General features: G+C 44.2%; 1 protein-coding gene across 3 annotated transcripts in view; it reads left to right on the top strand.

Moving 5' to 3' along the window:
- SLC9A9 (solute carrier family 9 member A9) overlaps positions 1-15,869 on the top strand; it is a 531,610-nt gene that overhangs the window by 404,427 nt on the left and 111,314 nt on the right. For 2 of the 3 annotated variants that reach the window (XM_079101084.1, XM_079101086.1), the window contains exon 13: positions 10,677-10,732. In XM_079101084.1, coding sequence (XP_078957210.1) covers positions 10,677-10,732 — 56 coding nt within the window. The remainder of the gene's footprint in view (positions 1-10,676; positions 10,733-15,869) is intronic. The other variant, XM_079101085.1, reaches the window with a different exon arrangement.

Genomic DNA, 15,869 nt, shown 5'->3' with positions numbered 1-15,869 from the left:
CAATCTTCTTTGGCTTTTCTTTATGTTTTAAGTCCACGTGGGTAATAATGCTGCACCATCCGCCGGATGCTATGATGGATAGCCAGAAGGAACAGATATACTGGCACAAAATTATTTCAAGTGCTTTCTAATGGCTGACTTCAAGAAATGGTTTATAAATCTTTCTTTTTTGTTGTTTTTAATTACTAAAATACATGGTGTTACAGCAACTTTAGATCTTCTTCCTAAATTCCATGTTTTGTATAACACATGAACATTATCTAAAGCAGACTCTTTGCTGCTACTACTATGGTGTCCACTTCAGCTGCCTTTCCTCCCTCTGTCTCCCTCACTTCCATACCAATCGTGCCCTCTCTCGATATCTTTAGTGACCTTGGACTTTTGTTCTCACCACTTGCTGCTCTTGGGAATAAGTCTGATTTAGTTACTTGTACTTTGAGTAAAACAAGCCCAAATGTTACCTTTTCCAAGTCCTGACCTTTTAGGTCTAATTTTCAATAGGGAATGGAGAGCTTTATCCCATTCTAAGTTCCAACACTAGCAATTAGAGAGGTTCATGATTCGGGGAGATCAACTTCTCAAAACAGTTTGTAGACTACCTGCCTGACTAACAGGTAAAGCCAAATTGGGATGATGTAAATCCTGGAATTTTACCTTTCACTGTGTTGTAGATAAACATCCATCAATTTTGAAAGTGCTGTTGTTCACCTCTAAGGATTCTTTCCAGGATGTCGTTCCACAAAAATATCTCCTCTTCATCATTTGCTTTGCCTGGGCCAACATTTCTCCTGGATTATTTCATAGAATTTTAGTCTTCTCTAAATATAGCTTCATGTACTTCCCTCTTTTTGTCAAAATCTATTCATATATGTATTCAAATCCATTCATGTGTATACATTTTTTCTTTGGGGTATCAGGTATTGAGCTCAGGGTACTTTACCACTGAGCTACATCTCTAGCCTTTTTATTCTTCATTTTGAGACAAGGTCTGATAAGTTACCCAAGCTGGACTCAAATTTGCCATCTGCCTCAGCCTCCTGAGTTGCTGAGATTACAGGTATATGCCCACTTGCCTGGCTTCAAAATCTCAATTTCTGTAGATGACTTTCATGAGGAGAATATGCTCCTTGCATCAAGAGAGCACATTCCATCCAGGCTACCTCCCTTGCAGGCCTCCTGCTGAAACCTGAACATATCCGGGAACATCAACAGGAAGATGTTCTGAGATCTCGCCCCAGGCCCACACTGCACACCAAGCTTGGTCCTGATGGAGATCTGGGTGTAGGCCCTGGTCCCACCTGCTGTTCCCAGTAGCTGGGGGTGAGTCGGAGTGAGGGAAGGAGATACACTTCCAGTATTGTCATATAATCCTATTTGTCAGACTGTGAGGTAACCACAGTGGCATTTAGGTTGCAGGATTTCCACTCTCTACTCAGATCCCTGACAATCTGGGATTTATTCTTCAACCACTTTTGTTTTCCTTCCAACATATAAAGCATTCTCCTATGACTATTTGATATTCAGTAGTAAAATGTCTCTCTTCCCATACAACATGTTCAGTCTGACATTGAGGAGACACCCCACTTGGTAACACACTAGAATTTAAACAAGCTGATCTGCTTGAAAGCATGGTTTTTCTGAGGATGTGCATTTGGCTCTGATAAATCCCTAATTGCCCAGGCAGGGCACCCAGGCTGAATCCTCAGGGAAGACAGGCCAGATGCCTTGATAAGCTATTGCATCTGTCTTCCCACCAAAGGGTGTCAGTGTGTGCTTGTGGCTTAGGTCAAAAGAAATTAGTCTGCATATTCATCCTCAAACCAGTTTCTAATTGATCTCATCTGTAGCCTGAAATTAGCTTATGTCTTGGCAGAAACTAAGCACTCCAAACTTAAGGGTAGTTTTTGCCAAATGTGAGCCCACGGATGTGGGCCTGCATCCTTTGTGTCCCTGACGTTGTACTTGTTTATTGATGTTTACTTTTCAAAGAACATAATGTTTCCAGCATACTTATACATTCCCAGCATAGTCCTAAACTGTCAGACATGTGTTAACACTGGCCACATGGCTTATCTGTGCAGCCAGAAACACACCTACTCTTCCTCTCTCCATCTTTACACTCCCCCAAACCCCATTGTCAAAAAAGCTTCAATTGACGTCAGAAGTTGCAAAGAAATCTACTGCAAGACCAGCCTGAGGAAAGGTAAGGCACAACTGTTGCAATTGGAGGTATTCACAGTTAAATCTCTCTTCTGAAGATCTCAGTTGACAACATCAACAATCACCACAGGAACCACAGCCACCACTGCCAAGCACTTTCTTGGGTGCCAGGCCCTAAGATGGACCCCATACGGGCATTATCCACAAGAACTCCAGGAGGTGGTTACTACCCTATCTCCATTTAGTAGAAAAAGAAACTGAAGGCTAGCTTCTCACCTATAGTCACTTCGTAGGTGGAGGGACCATGTAGTCGAGCATCTAACTCCCAAAGGCTGCCTGTCTCTTGTTGACTGTTAGGCAGAGTTTTCAGTAAACTTTGTCATCAAAGAGGCTAAGAGAGACCAGACCCTTCTCAGTCTAATTGACCTGATGACATTCATTGGAATCTGCTCCAGCTCCATCATCTCTAGGAGAAAAGTCAGTGCCCCAGGCAGCCTCAGATCACCAAGGGAGGAACACTATATGAACCCTTATCCAGCCAGTTTCAATGCGATCATAAGACAAGTCCCAACGCTGGGAAAGCGTAACCCAGCAGAGCATACGGGGACCTACAGATAATAGTTTTTCCCAGAAGGACAGTTCTGCTTTCAGAAGCATCCCAGTCTTGTATTATTCTCTCCCATGGGGGGCTCCCAATCGTACCATGTACTTCATGTTCCCAAATTATGGAACCTCCCTTTCTTCTTTCACTTTATTGGCAGATCTCGTCATATCACTCCCAAATTCAGGATCAGAGTTGCCACTAAATAACCTTTGGGTTCTAACACCAATCTTTGAATGGAAATGGAATATCATCTACCCAGTGACTGATCACAGAACCAGTATCATAACATCTCTAATGTGGTTTAGCATCCTTTACTTGAAAGCACCACAGAACTGGGGGGGGGGGGGGGTAGGGTCGTTCCTCTTCTTGGTACTAAGCCCAAATTGGTCACAACTGGGCAATTCAATGTGGTACCATCTCATGTAGGGCCTGTCAATCCAAACCCAAAGCTTCTACACCAATCACCACAGCTTTCATCCAGAAAATGTTCTGTGTTGATCTAGTATCTAGAGGCTCCTTCCTGCCAGTCTCTCTGTAGTCCTTGTTAACTGAGATGTCCCAGGACATCTTCAAATTCTGAACACACCACACCCATCTCCAGGCCTCAGAACATTTCCAGTTCTCGGGACCTTGGCCCTGAAGAACCTAGTACTCCTCTTTTATTCCTTGTACTTTGCCTTTGGGTCAGAACCTCCTCTTCCCACAAGCCAAAACCCTGAAGAGGGAGAGCCTTTTTTTCCTGACTCCATAGTGTGGAGAGCCGCCATTGCTTTACTCACGATTAGAGTACTCAGACCTGAGGAACCTGAGCTTCAGTTGCATCTTTGGAATAGGATTTCCCTTCTGGAAAATTCCAGCGCATATTTTTGTTCCTTTAATATGGTTAATGGCAAGGGAAAACCACTCACATGTCTTAAGTGGAAACTCAGGAATATCTCAATATTATCTCTTTCCTCACAGTCAGTCCTGTACCTTGCCAGCATCCCATGAGGTACACAGCTCTGAGGTCTATCTCCTCTGCTCCAGCACCACTGTTAGTTTAGACCCGAATCAATTCTTGGTTGGAAACCGTTGAAGTAGTCTACTAAATGACCCCCATACTTCCAGGTCTTAGTATCCATAATATATGCCTCCAGTGACCTTTCCAATGTATAAATCTAATTATTTCACTGCTGACTGCCTACAGAAAAGCATCGTACTCAAGCATAGTACCTAAGCATAGTACTCAAGATCCTTCACATTTGGTCTCAAGTTACATTATGCTGTCTACCTCAGTATACATGACCCTAGCAGCCACACAGAGCTATACACTGTGTTCTAAACTTTGTTCCTTTCAACTTCCATGGCTTTGCCCCTGCTATGCCTGGAGTACCCTCCCCCACCCTCCTTTACTCTTACCATTCTGGCTTCTCGGTACTCAGTAACCCTGTAAAACCTCCTATTCCTCCATGGCCCTCATTCATTGGGTCATTGTTGGCATGTTTGATAATCTGTGCACAGTACTCATTGTGCCATACTGTAGTTATTTGTTTCCGGTGTCCGCATTCCCCATTAGATGGCAGGAATCCTATCATTGACCTCTGTGTCTTGGCATTATTATTTATATACAATCTTATCTTGGCTTTCGCCTGTCTTATATTATCACTCAATTTAGAGGACATCAATTTCTCTTTAATAATAAGACCACTAATAACAATAAGAACATCAACAAACATTTCATGGCTGCTTCCAAGATGGCAGCCCATATTTTACACACTTTATATATATTAATTTATTTCATACTTATAATCACCCATAAAGTTTGTTCATGTGTGTTCCCATTTGCAGTTGACAAAACTGAGGTTTAGAGAGGTTAAGTAATTTGTTTCAAAGTTAAAAATGTAAATGATAGAAGGAAGATTTGAACCCATGTGGTCTGGCTTCCAGGTCAAGTCTTCACTACTATCCCTCACTAAATCAACAAAATGAATTAAATTGAGTTCTTCCACACACTTCTGTTCATGCTCCTGTTTTCCCAAAATGAATTTAAGATATTTAAATTATTAATTGTATTAGATTAACTTTGGTCAGAGACAAGCTCCAGGAAATTTATTCAAAGGCTACAAGAAGAAGGCAAGACACAGTGCCAAATTTTGACTCCCATGTGATGCTTAGTCCACCAACCTCAGCAAGTGTCTGTCAGACTACTCCATTGTCAAGCTGTATTTATGTGCCCAAAATCCAGTCACTTTTCCTTTACTGAAAATGTCATTTTTTACACTTTGCTATCAAATACAGTTCTTAGAGGAAATGATTTCTCCTCCCCCACTACCCAGCCCTTGTCAGCAGAGGGCTCAAAAAGAATCAAAACTGCACCTAAGACTCTTGGAATTCACACAATGAAACTAAGCCCTAGTAATATTTCACTGCCTTTCCGTAGGTGCTAAGTGATAAGAATCAGAATGGATGCTGTTGGCTTTAATGGGAAAAGCAAGCCTTTTGTGAGTTACTTACTTTGCTTTCCTTCCATGAAAAACCCAACTCCAGAGTATTCTTTTTGGCCAGGGTTGGGCATGGGAGCATCCTGAGATTGTAATATGTCTAATAAAATTCACCAAAGAAGGGAAGCACAATAGGAAGGGAGGTGAATTACGGTTGCACGGAGATGCGGCTCACTCTGGAATGGAGCTGGATGCTGGCTGTAATGAGCAACCCGGAGTGAGATGTTGGCGGGCAACAGCTGGGAACACAGCAGAGCTCGCTTTCATTTCCATTTGAATACCGTGGAGGCAGCACTCCACTTGCTTAAATTAAAAGGGCATCAAGAATGCAAAACATCATATCAAATTTAACAAGGCTGTTGCTTTTTAATCCTTTACTAGTTTTGCTTTGTTTTGCCTTTGTACAGGGATTGAATCCAGGGGTGGCATAACCACTGAGCCACCTCCCCAGCCCTTTTAAAAATTCTATTAGAGACAGGGTCTCCATGAGTTCCTTAGAGGCCTCGATAAGTTGCTGAGGCTAACCTTGAACTTGTGATCCTCCTGCCTCAGCCTCCTGAGCTGCTGGGATTACAGGGTGTGCCACTGAGCCAGCTAAGGAGCACCTGATTCTGTGGTGTGACATATTCCTTCCTTTTCCTTTTTTCAGGTTTCCTTTTCACCTTCTGTCTCTCTACTTTCTTCCTCCTCAGCTCCATCCTCTTCTTCCTTCCTTGGCCCTTAGATAATTTCTTTTGTCTTTTCTTTCTTTTTTTTGGGGGGGGGGGGCGGTGCTAGGGATCGAACCCAGGGCCTTGTGCTTACAAGGCAAGCTCTCTACCGACTGAACTATCCCCCCAGCCCCGAGATATCTTCCTTTCTGTCCTTGCTGCCTTCTCTTCCCACTAACCTATCAATAAATCATAAAGAAGTTGCAATCTGGGAAGCTCGGCCCTTTTTTGATAGACATATTTCACTATGAGAGCAGAAATTCCTCCTGTGCACCAGCCACTCCCTGTGCAACTGTTGCTGTAAACACAAGCAAGGGTCACTCTGTGCAGGACCCAGGACAAGAAGAGTTTATCTCAGAAAGGAACAAGCAATGAGCATGGTGGGACTAAGCTCTGGCACCATCACAATAAGAAAAATATTAATACTAACAATTGCTGCTAGCATTTCTTAACAGCTTTCTACCTACGGGGTCCTAAGAGAAACACTTCACAAATATTTTCTCACTTCTTCCTTATCATGACCCAGTGAAGGAGGCTCCCTTATTGTTCCCTTTGTACTAGGGAGGAAACCCAGACCAAGGCTCAGGGAGTGGTCCAGGTCACTCAGCAAGGAAGAGAAGGAGCCACATTTCTCAACCCAGCCAGTTTCTCCAGACCACAGCTGGGTTTCACCCATCCTCAGCAATCACAGGGTGGCCCCGAGGCCTCAGATTCCAGCATAGAATAGGGCTGGCATAGAATGCAGAGCACTAGTTTGCTCTGTTTGGGCTGCATATACCAGATGGGTGAACAAAGGATAGGCCAGGGTTGCCACAGACAGAGCCCTGTGATCACCAGCACACCCAGGAGCAGAGAAGAGCTGAAGCAGGCAGCCGCTTTGGACCAAGTGCCTGAAAATATCAAGTGCTAAGGAATCCAAGACCTAAGAAGGTGTCAAAGTGGTGATCAGAAGGGAAGGGGCAGTGCTTGGAAGTTCCAGAAAGGAGGTGGGACATCACAGATGCCCAAACCACCAGCCTGGAGTTTGGAGGGAAGGAGTTCAGCACTGGGAGACGCACTGGCAGATCCGAGCTCAGGGGCAGTTTTTGGGTCCTGGGCTCAGAAACAAGGACAAGTCCAGTTACCAGGCCTGGGACACCATGTCCCAGAACAGATGGGCAAAGTTTGATTGACAGTGATGGAGAAGGGCTGAAGAGCCTGGGATATCACTGAGCAGGGCAGACTTCATCCCCACTTGGTGACCTCAGCTGGGGAGGTGCCATGTATATCCCAAGCTGCATGACAACCTGTCTTCCTTCTAATAATCTCTCAAAAAACCCATAGTATGTAGGTGATCTTTTGCACATAAAAGTGAGAGGGTACAAGGTCAGCTCTAAAATGTCCTGCACACTCTGACTTGCTTGCTTGAACCATAGAGTAAGAGACAAAGATGCTGCTGGCATGTTTGCATAACCCCAGGGATGCCTTGCCAACGTGCCTGTAGGTATCAGTCATTATTTATCACAACCAAGAAAAGACAGAAAATGGGCCTTAGAGGCAACAGGGGTATACAGGTGTGAGGCTAAGAACACAGTGTGTTTTATAAGCCTTCTATCATGTTTGAATTTCATTCTTTTATGTTATATGTGTGTGTGTATCTGAAAAAAAATTCCATTTGACTGTCAGGTTATTAGTCCCATACTCAATTAAAAGGAGGTGATGGTACGGGGTAAGGGGGACATAGGGACAATATGCTAACATATAGTTGCAGCTAGAAAAACCAAGGCAATCTAACTGGCAGATATAAGAATTAAAAAAAGAAAAAATAATAATAGTAGCCAGGGATCATTTAATGTGGTCATAAAGAGGTTCAGACACCTCTCAGAAATCATTACAATGCAGTGGCGTGTTTAGACTTTATGGGACCAATGGCCATGCTGAGACCTCCAGTTAAGATGAGAGCACCCCATTGCACTGTGTTTAAGGAGGCAGGAAGCCAAGCCATATATTTTAGCAAGATTTTTATCAAGAGTAGCCAAAAACTCAAGTGAAAGAAGCCCCGGTTCTCATGTGCCTTTCCTTCATGGCACTTTAACTACGATAATTTTCTTTATAACATGCTCATTAAAATGCACAAAATGCAGGCGTGTGGGGGCTGGGACCGGGTCTGTTGTGCTCACCCGGGCTGCCCCGGGGGGGCAAGTGATTTCACAGAGGTTCTCCTTCCTCGAACCACTGGAGATGTCCATTCTGTGCAAGGCCAAGAGGAGCTGCAGGACTGGCCGGGTGCAGGCCCAGGGTTGCCAGGAAGCCAGCTGAGGGAGGACGCAAGGTCTCGCTCCCAGCCAGGCCTCTGGGATGCTGCACATACAGGAAGCCCAAGAACTTAATCCGCTGCCATCATACCTCGGTTCCATCTGGCTGCTGGAATAATTGGAACTAGAAACGTCTGCTTTGATGCTGCTGGGGAGGAAAGCTTAAATTTTGGTGGCAACCTCAGTACTACCTCAGATTTTAATAGCTGGGTTTCTTATGAAATTTAATTTCTGTTCTCCTCCAGTTTTTCCAGACAGATAACTAGAAAAAGGCCCTGAACAGGTGCAGCAGGAGGAGCTTCAGCACCCTCAGTTCAATTCACAGCCCACCTGGGTGCCAGGTAGTCCTTGGAAGGGACAGATCTGGCCAATTCCAGTAATAGAGCTTCAGAGGCCACTCCCAGCCCCCACCGTCTGCCAGAGAGCTCAGACCCCCAAAACAGGCCTGAGGACCGCTCAGTCCCATGAGCGAGGGGTGGCCCAGGGGCCTCCACCCATGGGCCCCACTGTTAGACTGAGGCGTCTCAGACCCCATGGTCACTGCTGGACTGGACTTCCTGGGGAGGCCTTGCTGTCAAGCCGCCCACTCTCTCCCTCCCTTTCCACTGTCCTGGCGCTCCCTCACCTCCTTCCTTCCTCAGTCCTTCCCCCCGCCTTCCTGACACCCTCTCCCTTTCTTCTCCCTAATCCCTTCCAGTTCCCCCTTCTTGAAACCGCTCTTTTGAATGGACCGGGATGACGTGGAGAGGAGACGCTCAAGTCCACACATGGGCCTGAGTGGCAGCTGCTAACCTTGCCTTCACTTCCCCACCCAGACGGCAGAGCAAAGTTCTAGCAAAGTGGCTTCAAAGGAAGGCCTCTGTGGGAGCCCCAGTCTGGCTGCAGCTCCCTGACTTGGGCCTTCCGCCCACCCAGAGGCACATTCTCTTGGGGAGAGGGAGTTCAAGCTTCAGGGGGCCCTCACTTACCCTAGTCCTTCCCAGCCCTGGGAAGATCCCCAGCATTTAGTTCCCAGGGTCCTATGTTTTTTTAAGATTTGCAAAAGGAATATATTTTAAACACAGTTGAGTTCACTGCTGTTTCTTTCCACTATGGCTTCCCCTCCCTCATCCTTGTCTGCTTAGAGGGCTGCAGGCCCTCAGGGGCTCCAACTCAGGGAAAGACAACTGGGAAGCACTTCGTTTGGATTGAATGGGACACATTTGTATGGGCCTTCTGTGAGTCACTGCTGGCCATCTCTGGGTAGGAAAGGTTTATAGAAACAGTGCACAAAAACTGAATTAAATATGAACGTGTCCTTTGGCACCTGGCATCAGAAATCTGTGGGAAGTGGAGGAAAACCAAGGTTTGAAATGCACTGAGCCATAAGTGGTGGGAAATCCTTGCAGGCATGAGATGTGTAAAATTCAGTTCTCACGGATGCCCTGTCAAAATGGAAATTCAGAAACACGTTCAATAAGAAGCAGGGAGAGGGATAAGTGTGCTGCACGTTGTTTATGGAAATTGCATGAAATGAACTTTATCAGAAATCTTGCATTTTTATGGCCTTACACTAACAGTGCTGCACACAGCAAGCATGCCTGCGGGTGAGGAAGCAAGCCTTAACGCCTCCCCACTATCAATAATTTTGATCCATATTGCAAGAGGAAAGTCTACCTTATCTTTCTATTCTCCCTAACATAAAATCGTTACCATGTGAAGACAGTATCAAAGTATGGAAGCAAATATTACAGGTGAAAAATTACTTTACAGGTGTATCAGACCATTCATTAAATCATCATGTTTTTTTCTAAATTTTGAGATGCCTGTTTCAGTTATCAGCTTTTAAAAAATAATTATTTTCTCTTTCTAAAAAAATCACTTTCACTTCCGATTTGATATTTGTATTCCTTTCCTTGAAGAAAGCCCCCTGAATTGTATAAACCTCAGTCCCCACAATATGAATCCTCCCTCTGGGAAGTTTTATTGAATATCTAGACAAAGATTTGATTCTCTGTCCTGGGAACCCTTCTCTAGACTGGGGCACCTAAAGTCCCAGGAGAGTTTGCTCAGTGGGTTCTGTGGTGGTACCAGGTCCCCTCTCCTGCTGGATCCCTGTTTTAGGGCTATTGAGGTTTTGTTTTTGTTTTTTTTTTTACCAATGGCTCCCATCCCAGGCTCGCAGGGCCCCTGCTCTTGTTGGGAAGGACAGCAGCAAGAAATTGGTGTTGATGCTCAATTTCTCCATCTGTGCTGAGGCCCACAGCACACCACGTTCTCATTTGGCATCAATCTATTTGAGGGTCTTCTCATTGAGGAAAGGTAGGATGGCTTTCTGCCAAGTCCTTTCTTAGATTTGCATCATATTTGGGTCAGGTGATCGTATGCACAAGGTGATCTCGGACCTTCTGCAGCAGGGCATTTACCAGTTTTCTGCTTTCTTTAACAGAGTTGGTGTGGACCTGGATGAAAACCTGAAGGAGGAGCCCTCCTCATACCAGGCAAGTCAATCAAGCCCATGTATAGACTTTAGAGCTACGAGAGTTCTGTTTCATGGACTGTTCCAGGTTGTCCAGCATGGAGGCAAGAGGCCTGCTCTACACAGGGCCACCTCTGCTGATGAAACAAATTGGAGGGCAACAGAATACACAGGAATTCGGGGTGTTGACCATTTTTAGCATATGAGGGCTCAGAACTAGCATAAACTTACAGCCTCTCTGTGGCAGCAGGAAGCCTGAAAACTACAATGCAGGAGCCAGACCATGGCTCTTAAAATGAGGCATGACTCAAATCCCTGCCCAGGAACTTGCTAGCTAAGTGATCTCAGTGAATTTATTCGAAGCCTGCCTGGTGTATGTGGAGCACCCAACAAATGGACATGTTTCTCCCACATGGCTTCTCATTAATCAGGTCTAAGTGTAAAATATTTATTTCTGTAAAATATTGAAACAGGCGAGAGACTGCAAAGCTATCGAGGTGATCCATTCCTGACTTAACTGAGCAATGATTATCCACAGAGACCTAAACATCCTTTCAGAAAATTGTTCAGGACAAGGTGCTCTTCCCTGGAGGAGAGGAAAGTTATTCTCCAGACTCTGGAATTCAACCTGATAACGGCAATATTGCATCAGCCATACTTAACCTGGGTGCTTAAAACAGATGAACAAATGTGTGGAAATGTTAACACCTTTTGCTGTAATTGGAAGTAGCAGATGTTGTTGGGATAATGTTGTAAATAAGTGATGTTGCTAATGAATCGCGTCGTGAGCATATTTGGATTGGAGGACAAGCTGCGTCTCTTTGTTTTCATGGGTTTTCCCCCACAATACGATTAATGAGGCACAGCTCCTTGGCGTTCATGGACAGAAAGCTGCTTTCCTGGTCCTGGTTCACACAGGTAGAAAGGAGGAAGGAGCCTGTGCTCTACAGAAAAGCCTGAGAAATTAACTTGCCCTGCACCTGACTCACAAGTGCTTGGACTTTGTTGGCACGCGTGTTGCAAATCTCATGGCCCGGGAAACACACCTAGCTGCAGAGTTGAGCCCAGCAGGGGTGCCCGAAGCACTGGTATTAGGGCCAGCTTGGTGACCTCAGGAAGGAGATCAAAGCCCATCCAGACCTGGCAGGCTGTAATGAGTGAGTAAGGTCTGATGGTGGCTGAATTTTGAAAAGCATTTTCATCTTGTATAGGTCAAATAATCTCTTCTCCTGCCTTCAAGCAAAACTTTTATCTAAATCTTGTTCCTCTCCTACAACTTTTTTTCTTTAAAAGGATAAGAAAATTCATCAAAGAAAATTCTTTGTCTTCCTCTAAATGCCTCATACTTTGCAATCACATATAATTATTGGTGAAATTTCCTGCTAGCCTAACGCCTTCCTTTAACAATTTGAATGTATTTTATTTTAGTTTCATTCATGTGACGCTTTAAAAACAAAGTTCGCTATTGTTAATTCAGTAATAACTCTTCTTGAAGATATTACGGCCCTGAAAGGTATTCTTTTATCATTGTTCTTGTTAGAGAACGAGAATAACACAACACAGAACAGTGAATGCTAGGTGTTATTTGGGTCTTGGGCAAATTTTTTACAGTTTGAGTCTCTGTTTCCCTTTCTGCACAATGTGAATGATAACAATGTCCACCTCTCCAGACTATGATAACTATCAGGGGAAATTATGTTAGGGAAAACTACCCAATTTAATTGAGTTAAATCCATTTCATTTCATAGAAGATTTGAGGTGATTTCTACCACTACTTCTAATTAAATAATAGTGACATATTTTTAAAGAATTTCAGGTTTCAGGAAAAAATAATAATAATGAAAGAATAATAAAGAAAGCCAAGTCCAGAGGAGGTGAAGAGAATCAGAAATAAGGATATCCTCACCAACGTGGATCTGTAAGTGAGCTTTCTGGTAGCCAAAAGAAGGCAGGAAGGAAATTGTCAGTAGTGTACTAAATTCTCATCATTAGAGGGAAAAAAAAATCATCCACCTCTTCCAGGGGTACAAAACTTCACAGGTCACTATGTTGTAAAAGACATTCCTCTCTTGGAACCTCCTGAGAAGGACACAGAGAAGTGTGAAGTGTGAATCTAAATGTGAAGTACTAATATTATAATTTACCACGTTCCCACTAAACTGCTGCTTACAAACAACTCTGCTTTTAAAAAGCAGCCTCTAAGTGTTCATATTTACCATGCTATGTCGCTGCCAAGATCATTAGGTTTCAGAAAGAGGTTTTGTCTACACGTTGGGGTAGCTGGTCAGTGTCAAGTACAGGAAAGAGTGGGCTCATGCCCAAAGTTACAAGCCACGGAGTTCATGGGAAAACAAACAAACAAACAAAACACCAGTCCTGGAGAGGATGTTGGAAAAAGGTACACTCGCACATGGTGGGTAGACTGCAAATTAGTACAACTGCTTTGGAAAGCAGTGTGGATATTCCTCAAACGTGTAGTAATGGAACCGCCAAACGACCCAGCTGCCATCCCACACCTCGGTATTATATGTGTGCGTGCTTGCGTGTGAGTATTCCACACAGTGTGTGTGTAGTTTGCTCCATTTCAATCCCTAATTCTTCCACATTTTTCCCCTCTTCTCTCCCATGATCCCCTTCCTCTACTCCATTGCTCTTTCTTCTATTTATTTATTGTTTTTTAATTGGTACATCATAGATACACATAAAAGTGGAATTCGCTGTGATGTATTATCCATGCATGTAGCATAATCTGGTCAGTTTCGTTCCACAGTCCCCTCTCCCACCTCACCCCCTCCCCGTTGATCCCTTTCTTCTGCTCCACTCCTTTCCTTTCTTATTTTCATAGGATCCTCTCCTTTGTTTATTACTTCCGTCTAGCTTCCACAAATGAGAGAGAACATTTGACCCTTGACTTTCTGAGTCTGATTTATCTCACTTAGCATGATGTTCTCCAGTTCCACCCATTTACCAGAAAATGACATACACAATTTTATTCTAATTTATCGCTGAGTAAAAACTCCATTGGGGATACATACCATATTTTCTTTACCCATTTATCTGTTGACAGGCACCTGGGCTGGTTCCATAACTTAGCTGAATGTATGCATGTATTCACAGCGCATGCTGGCTTCAGTTCTTTTGGATAAATACCGAGGAGTGGGATAGCTGGGTCATCTGGGTGTTCCATTACTAGTCATTTGAGGAATACCCGGACTGCTTTCCAAAGTGGTTGTACTGATTTGCAGCCCACCAACTCACGCATGAGTGTAAGTTTTTTCTAACATCCTCTCCAGGACTGGTTTTATTTTTCCAAATTGTCTATCCAGGCACCACCTGCCCTCATTTGTCTGTCAATTACGTTACTTATTATGAGCACCCGTGGTTCTGTTGGACCCCAGAATATAACCCTAACTCTTACGAAGACTGTGTGTTTCCACTTGATTTGCATTTATTAAACTAAGTTTACATTAACCAGGAGGCTAATTTTTGCACTCATCAACCTTAAAAAAAAATCCTATTTGTTTTGTTGTTCTTCTTCTTTTTAGTGACATGTGACAGCAGAATGTATTTTGACATGTTATATGTGCAGGATCCTAGTCTTAACTAACTGAAAGCTAAACGTTTCACAAGTAGTTATGACCATTACGGACTGTAGATGCTCAAGATCAAGAATAAACGTGCATAATTACATATGCCTATTCTTGCTCAGCTTGTGGGAAGTAAAATAAATAACCTTTGGGATCTTCACTTGTATTATTTTTAACACAGTTTTAAGCATCTTTCATGTATTGCTTCACTTGGCTTCCAAGATACCCCTGAGTGGGTGCCATTATTATCCTCATCTTACAAATAAGGAGATTGTGCACAGAGAATAACCTGAACAAGGGCCACAGAAGGCAGAGGGGAAGTCTGAGTCGGCTTCCAGAACTTCTACTCTTAGCAGGTGCACATCATTCATTCTTGGACCTAATTACTGACAACGCTCGTGTCAGATCCTAATCCAGGTGTGAACAGGATTTGGCAGTTATCATTTCAAAGTCTTCTCCCTCTCAGAGCTTCGGCTTTAACAAGGGACGCTGGGAAGAAAGGTTAACAGCTGTGCAGTTTAGGTTCAGAGGAGGACAACACAGAGCAGTCACGAGATGGAGGATGGAGGGGAGGCTGTTTACGGGGCCAGGTGGGCCTCTCTGAGGAGGTAGCATTTCATCAGAGAGCTGAATGACGTGCAGAAGCAAGCCATGTAAGATCCACGGGATCAGAGAGAGGGTACAGGAAGGTCAAAGGCCTGGAGCCGCAGTGGTAAGATATGCCCAAGAGCAGCAAGCAGGCCAGTATGATGGGGCTGGGTAGGCATGGCGGGAGCAGATGGAGATGAGGCGGGAGAGATGGACAGGAGCCAGCTCCTGGGTTAAGGTGGTGAGTTTGATTTTATTTACATGTGGTGGTCACCCTTGGCAATTTAGAGCTTGAAAGCAATAAAACTAATCCTTTGTAAATTTTTTCTTCCCACTTCACTGTCCACCATTGCAATACAGCTGACTTGTGTAGTTTCTAACACAACTTTCCTTTTAAGCAGAGTGCTTGTTCCTCATGTTAACTTCCAATTTTCTTTTGCTTCCCACAATCCCTTCATTGAAATTCTGGTTTGGGTCGTCCTCCATGTATGCGTGTAACCCCCGTGGGTCAGTTCTGGTCACTGCTGCTCAAGGAAGTCAGAGCAGAGCTCAGAAAGGCCCAGAAAAACTGCAGTAACTCAGTGGAAGGAGCAGCTGCCAGAGGGACAGGGATTAAAGGACCAGGACGTCTCTACCAGAAAGGTGAGGGCGCAGAAGGGACACAACAGAGTGTCAAAATATGAGGGATGTGAAGAAGGCAAACAAAGGTCGAATGGCCAGCTCCCAGAGAACCTTCACCTGGAGTCTCCCTGAGACTGGGAGACCACAGGTGACAAATGAAGGCATCTGTTCCTCTGTACAGCTGACACTGCCTGGGCAGGGCCATCCAGAGTCGCAAGGGCTAGAAACACAAGCAGGGTCAGGACAGGAAGAGATTCGTTACCAGAAGGTGGGGTCAGCTGGGTCATCATGTAAAATCTCATTTTTCATTCTCAGTATTTTCCAAAAAAAAAAAAAAAATCCTAATAAACTTTTAGAGAAGAGTATA

This window comes from Sciurus vulgaris, assembly GCF_902686455.1.
Source record: "Sciurus vulgaris genome assembly, chromosome: 10".
NCBI classification, from domain to species: Eukaryota; Metazoa; Chordata; class Mammalia; order Rodentia; family Sciuridae; genus Sciurus; species Sciurus vulgaris.
Note: the sequence above shows the minus strand (reverse complement) of the source record. Positions and strands in the feature narration are given on the sequence as shown.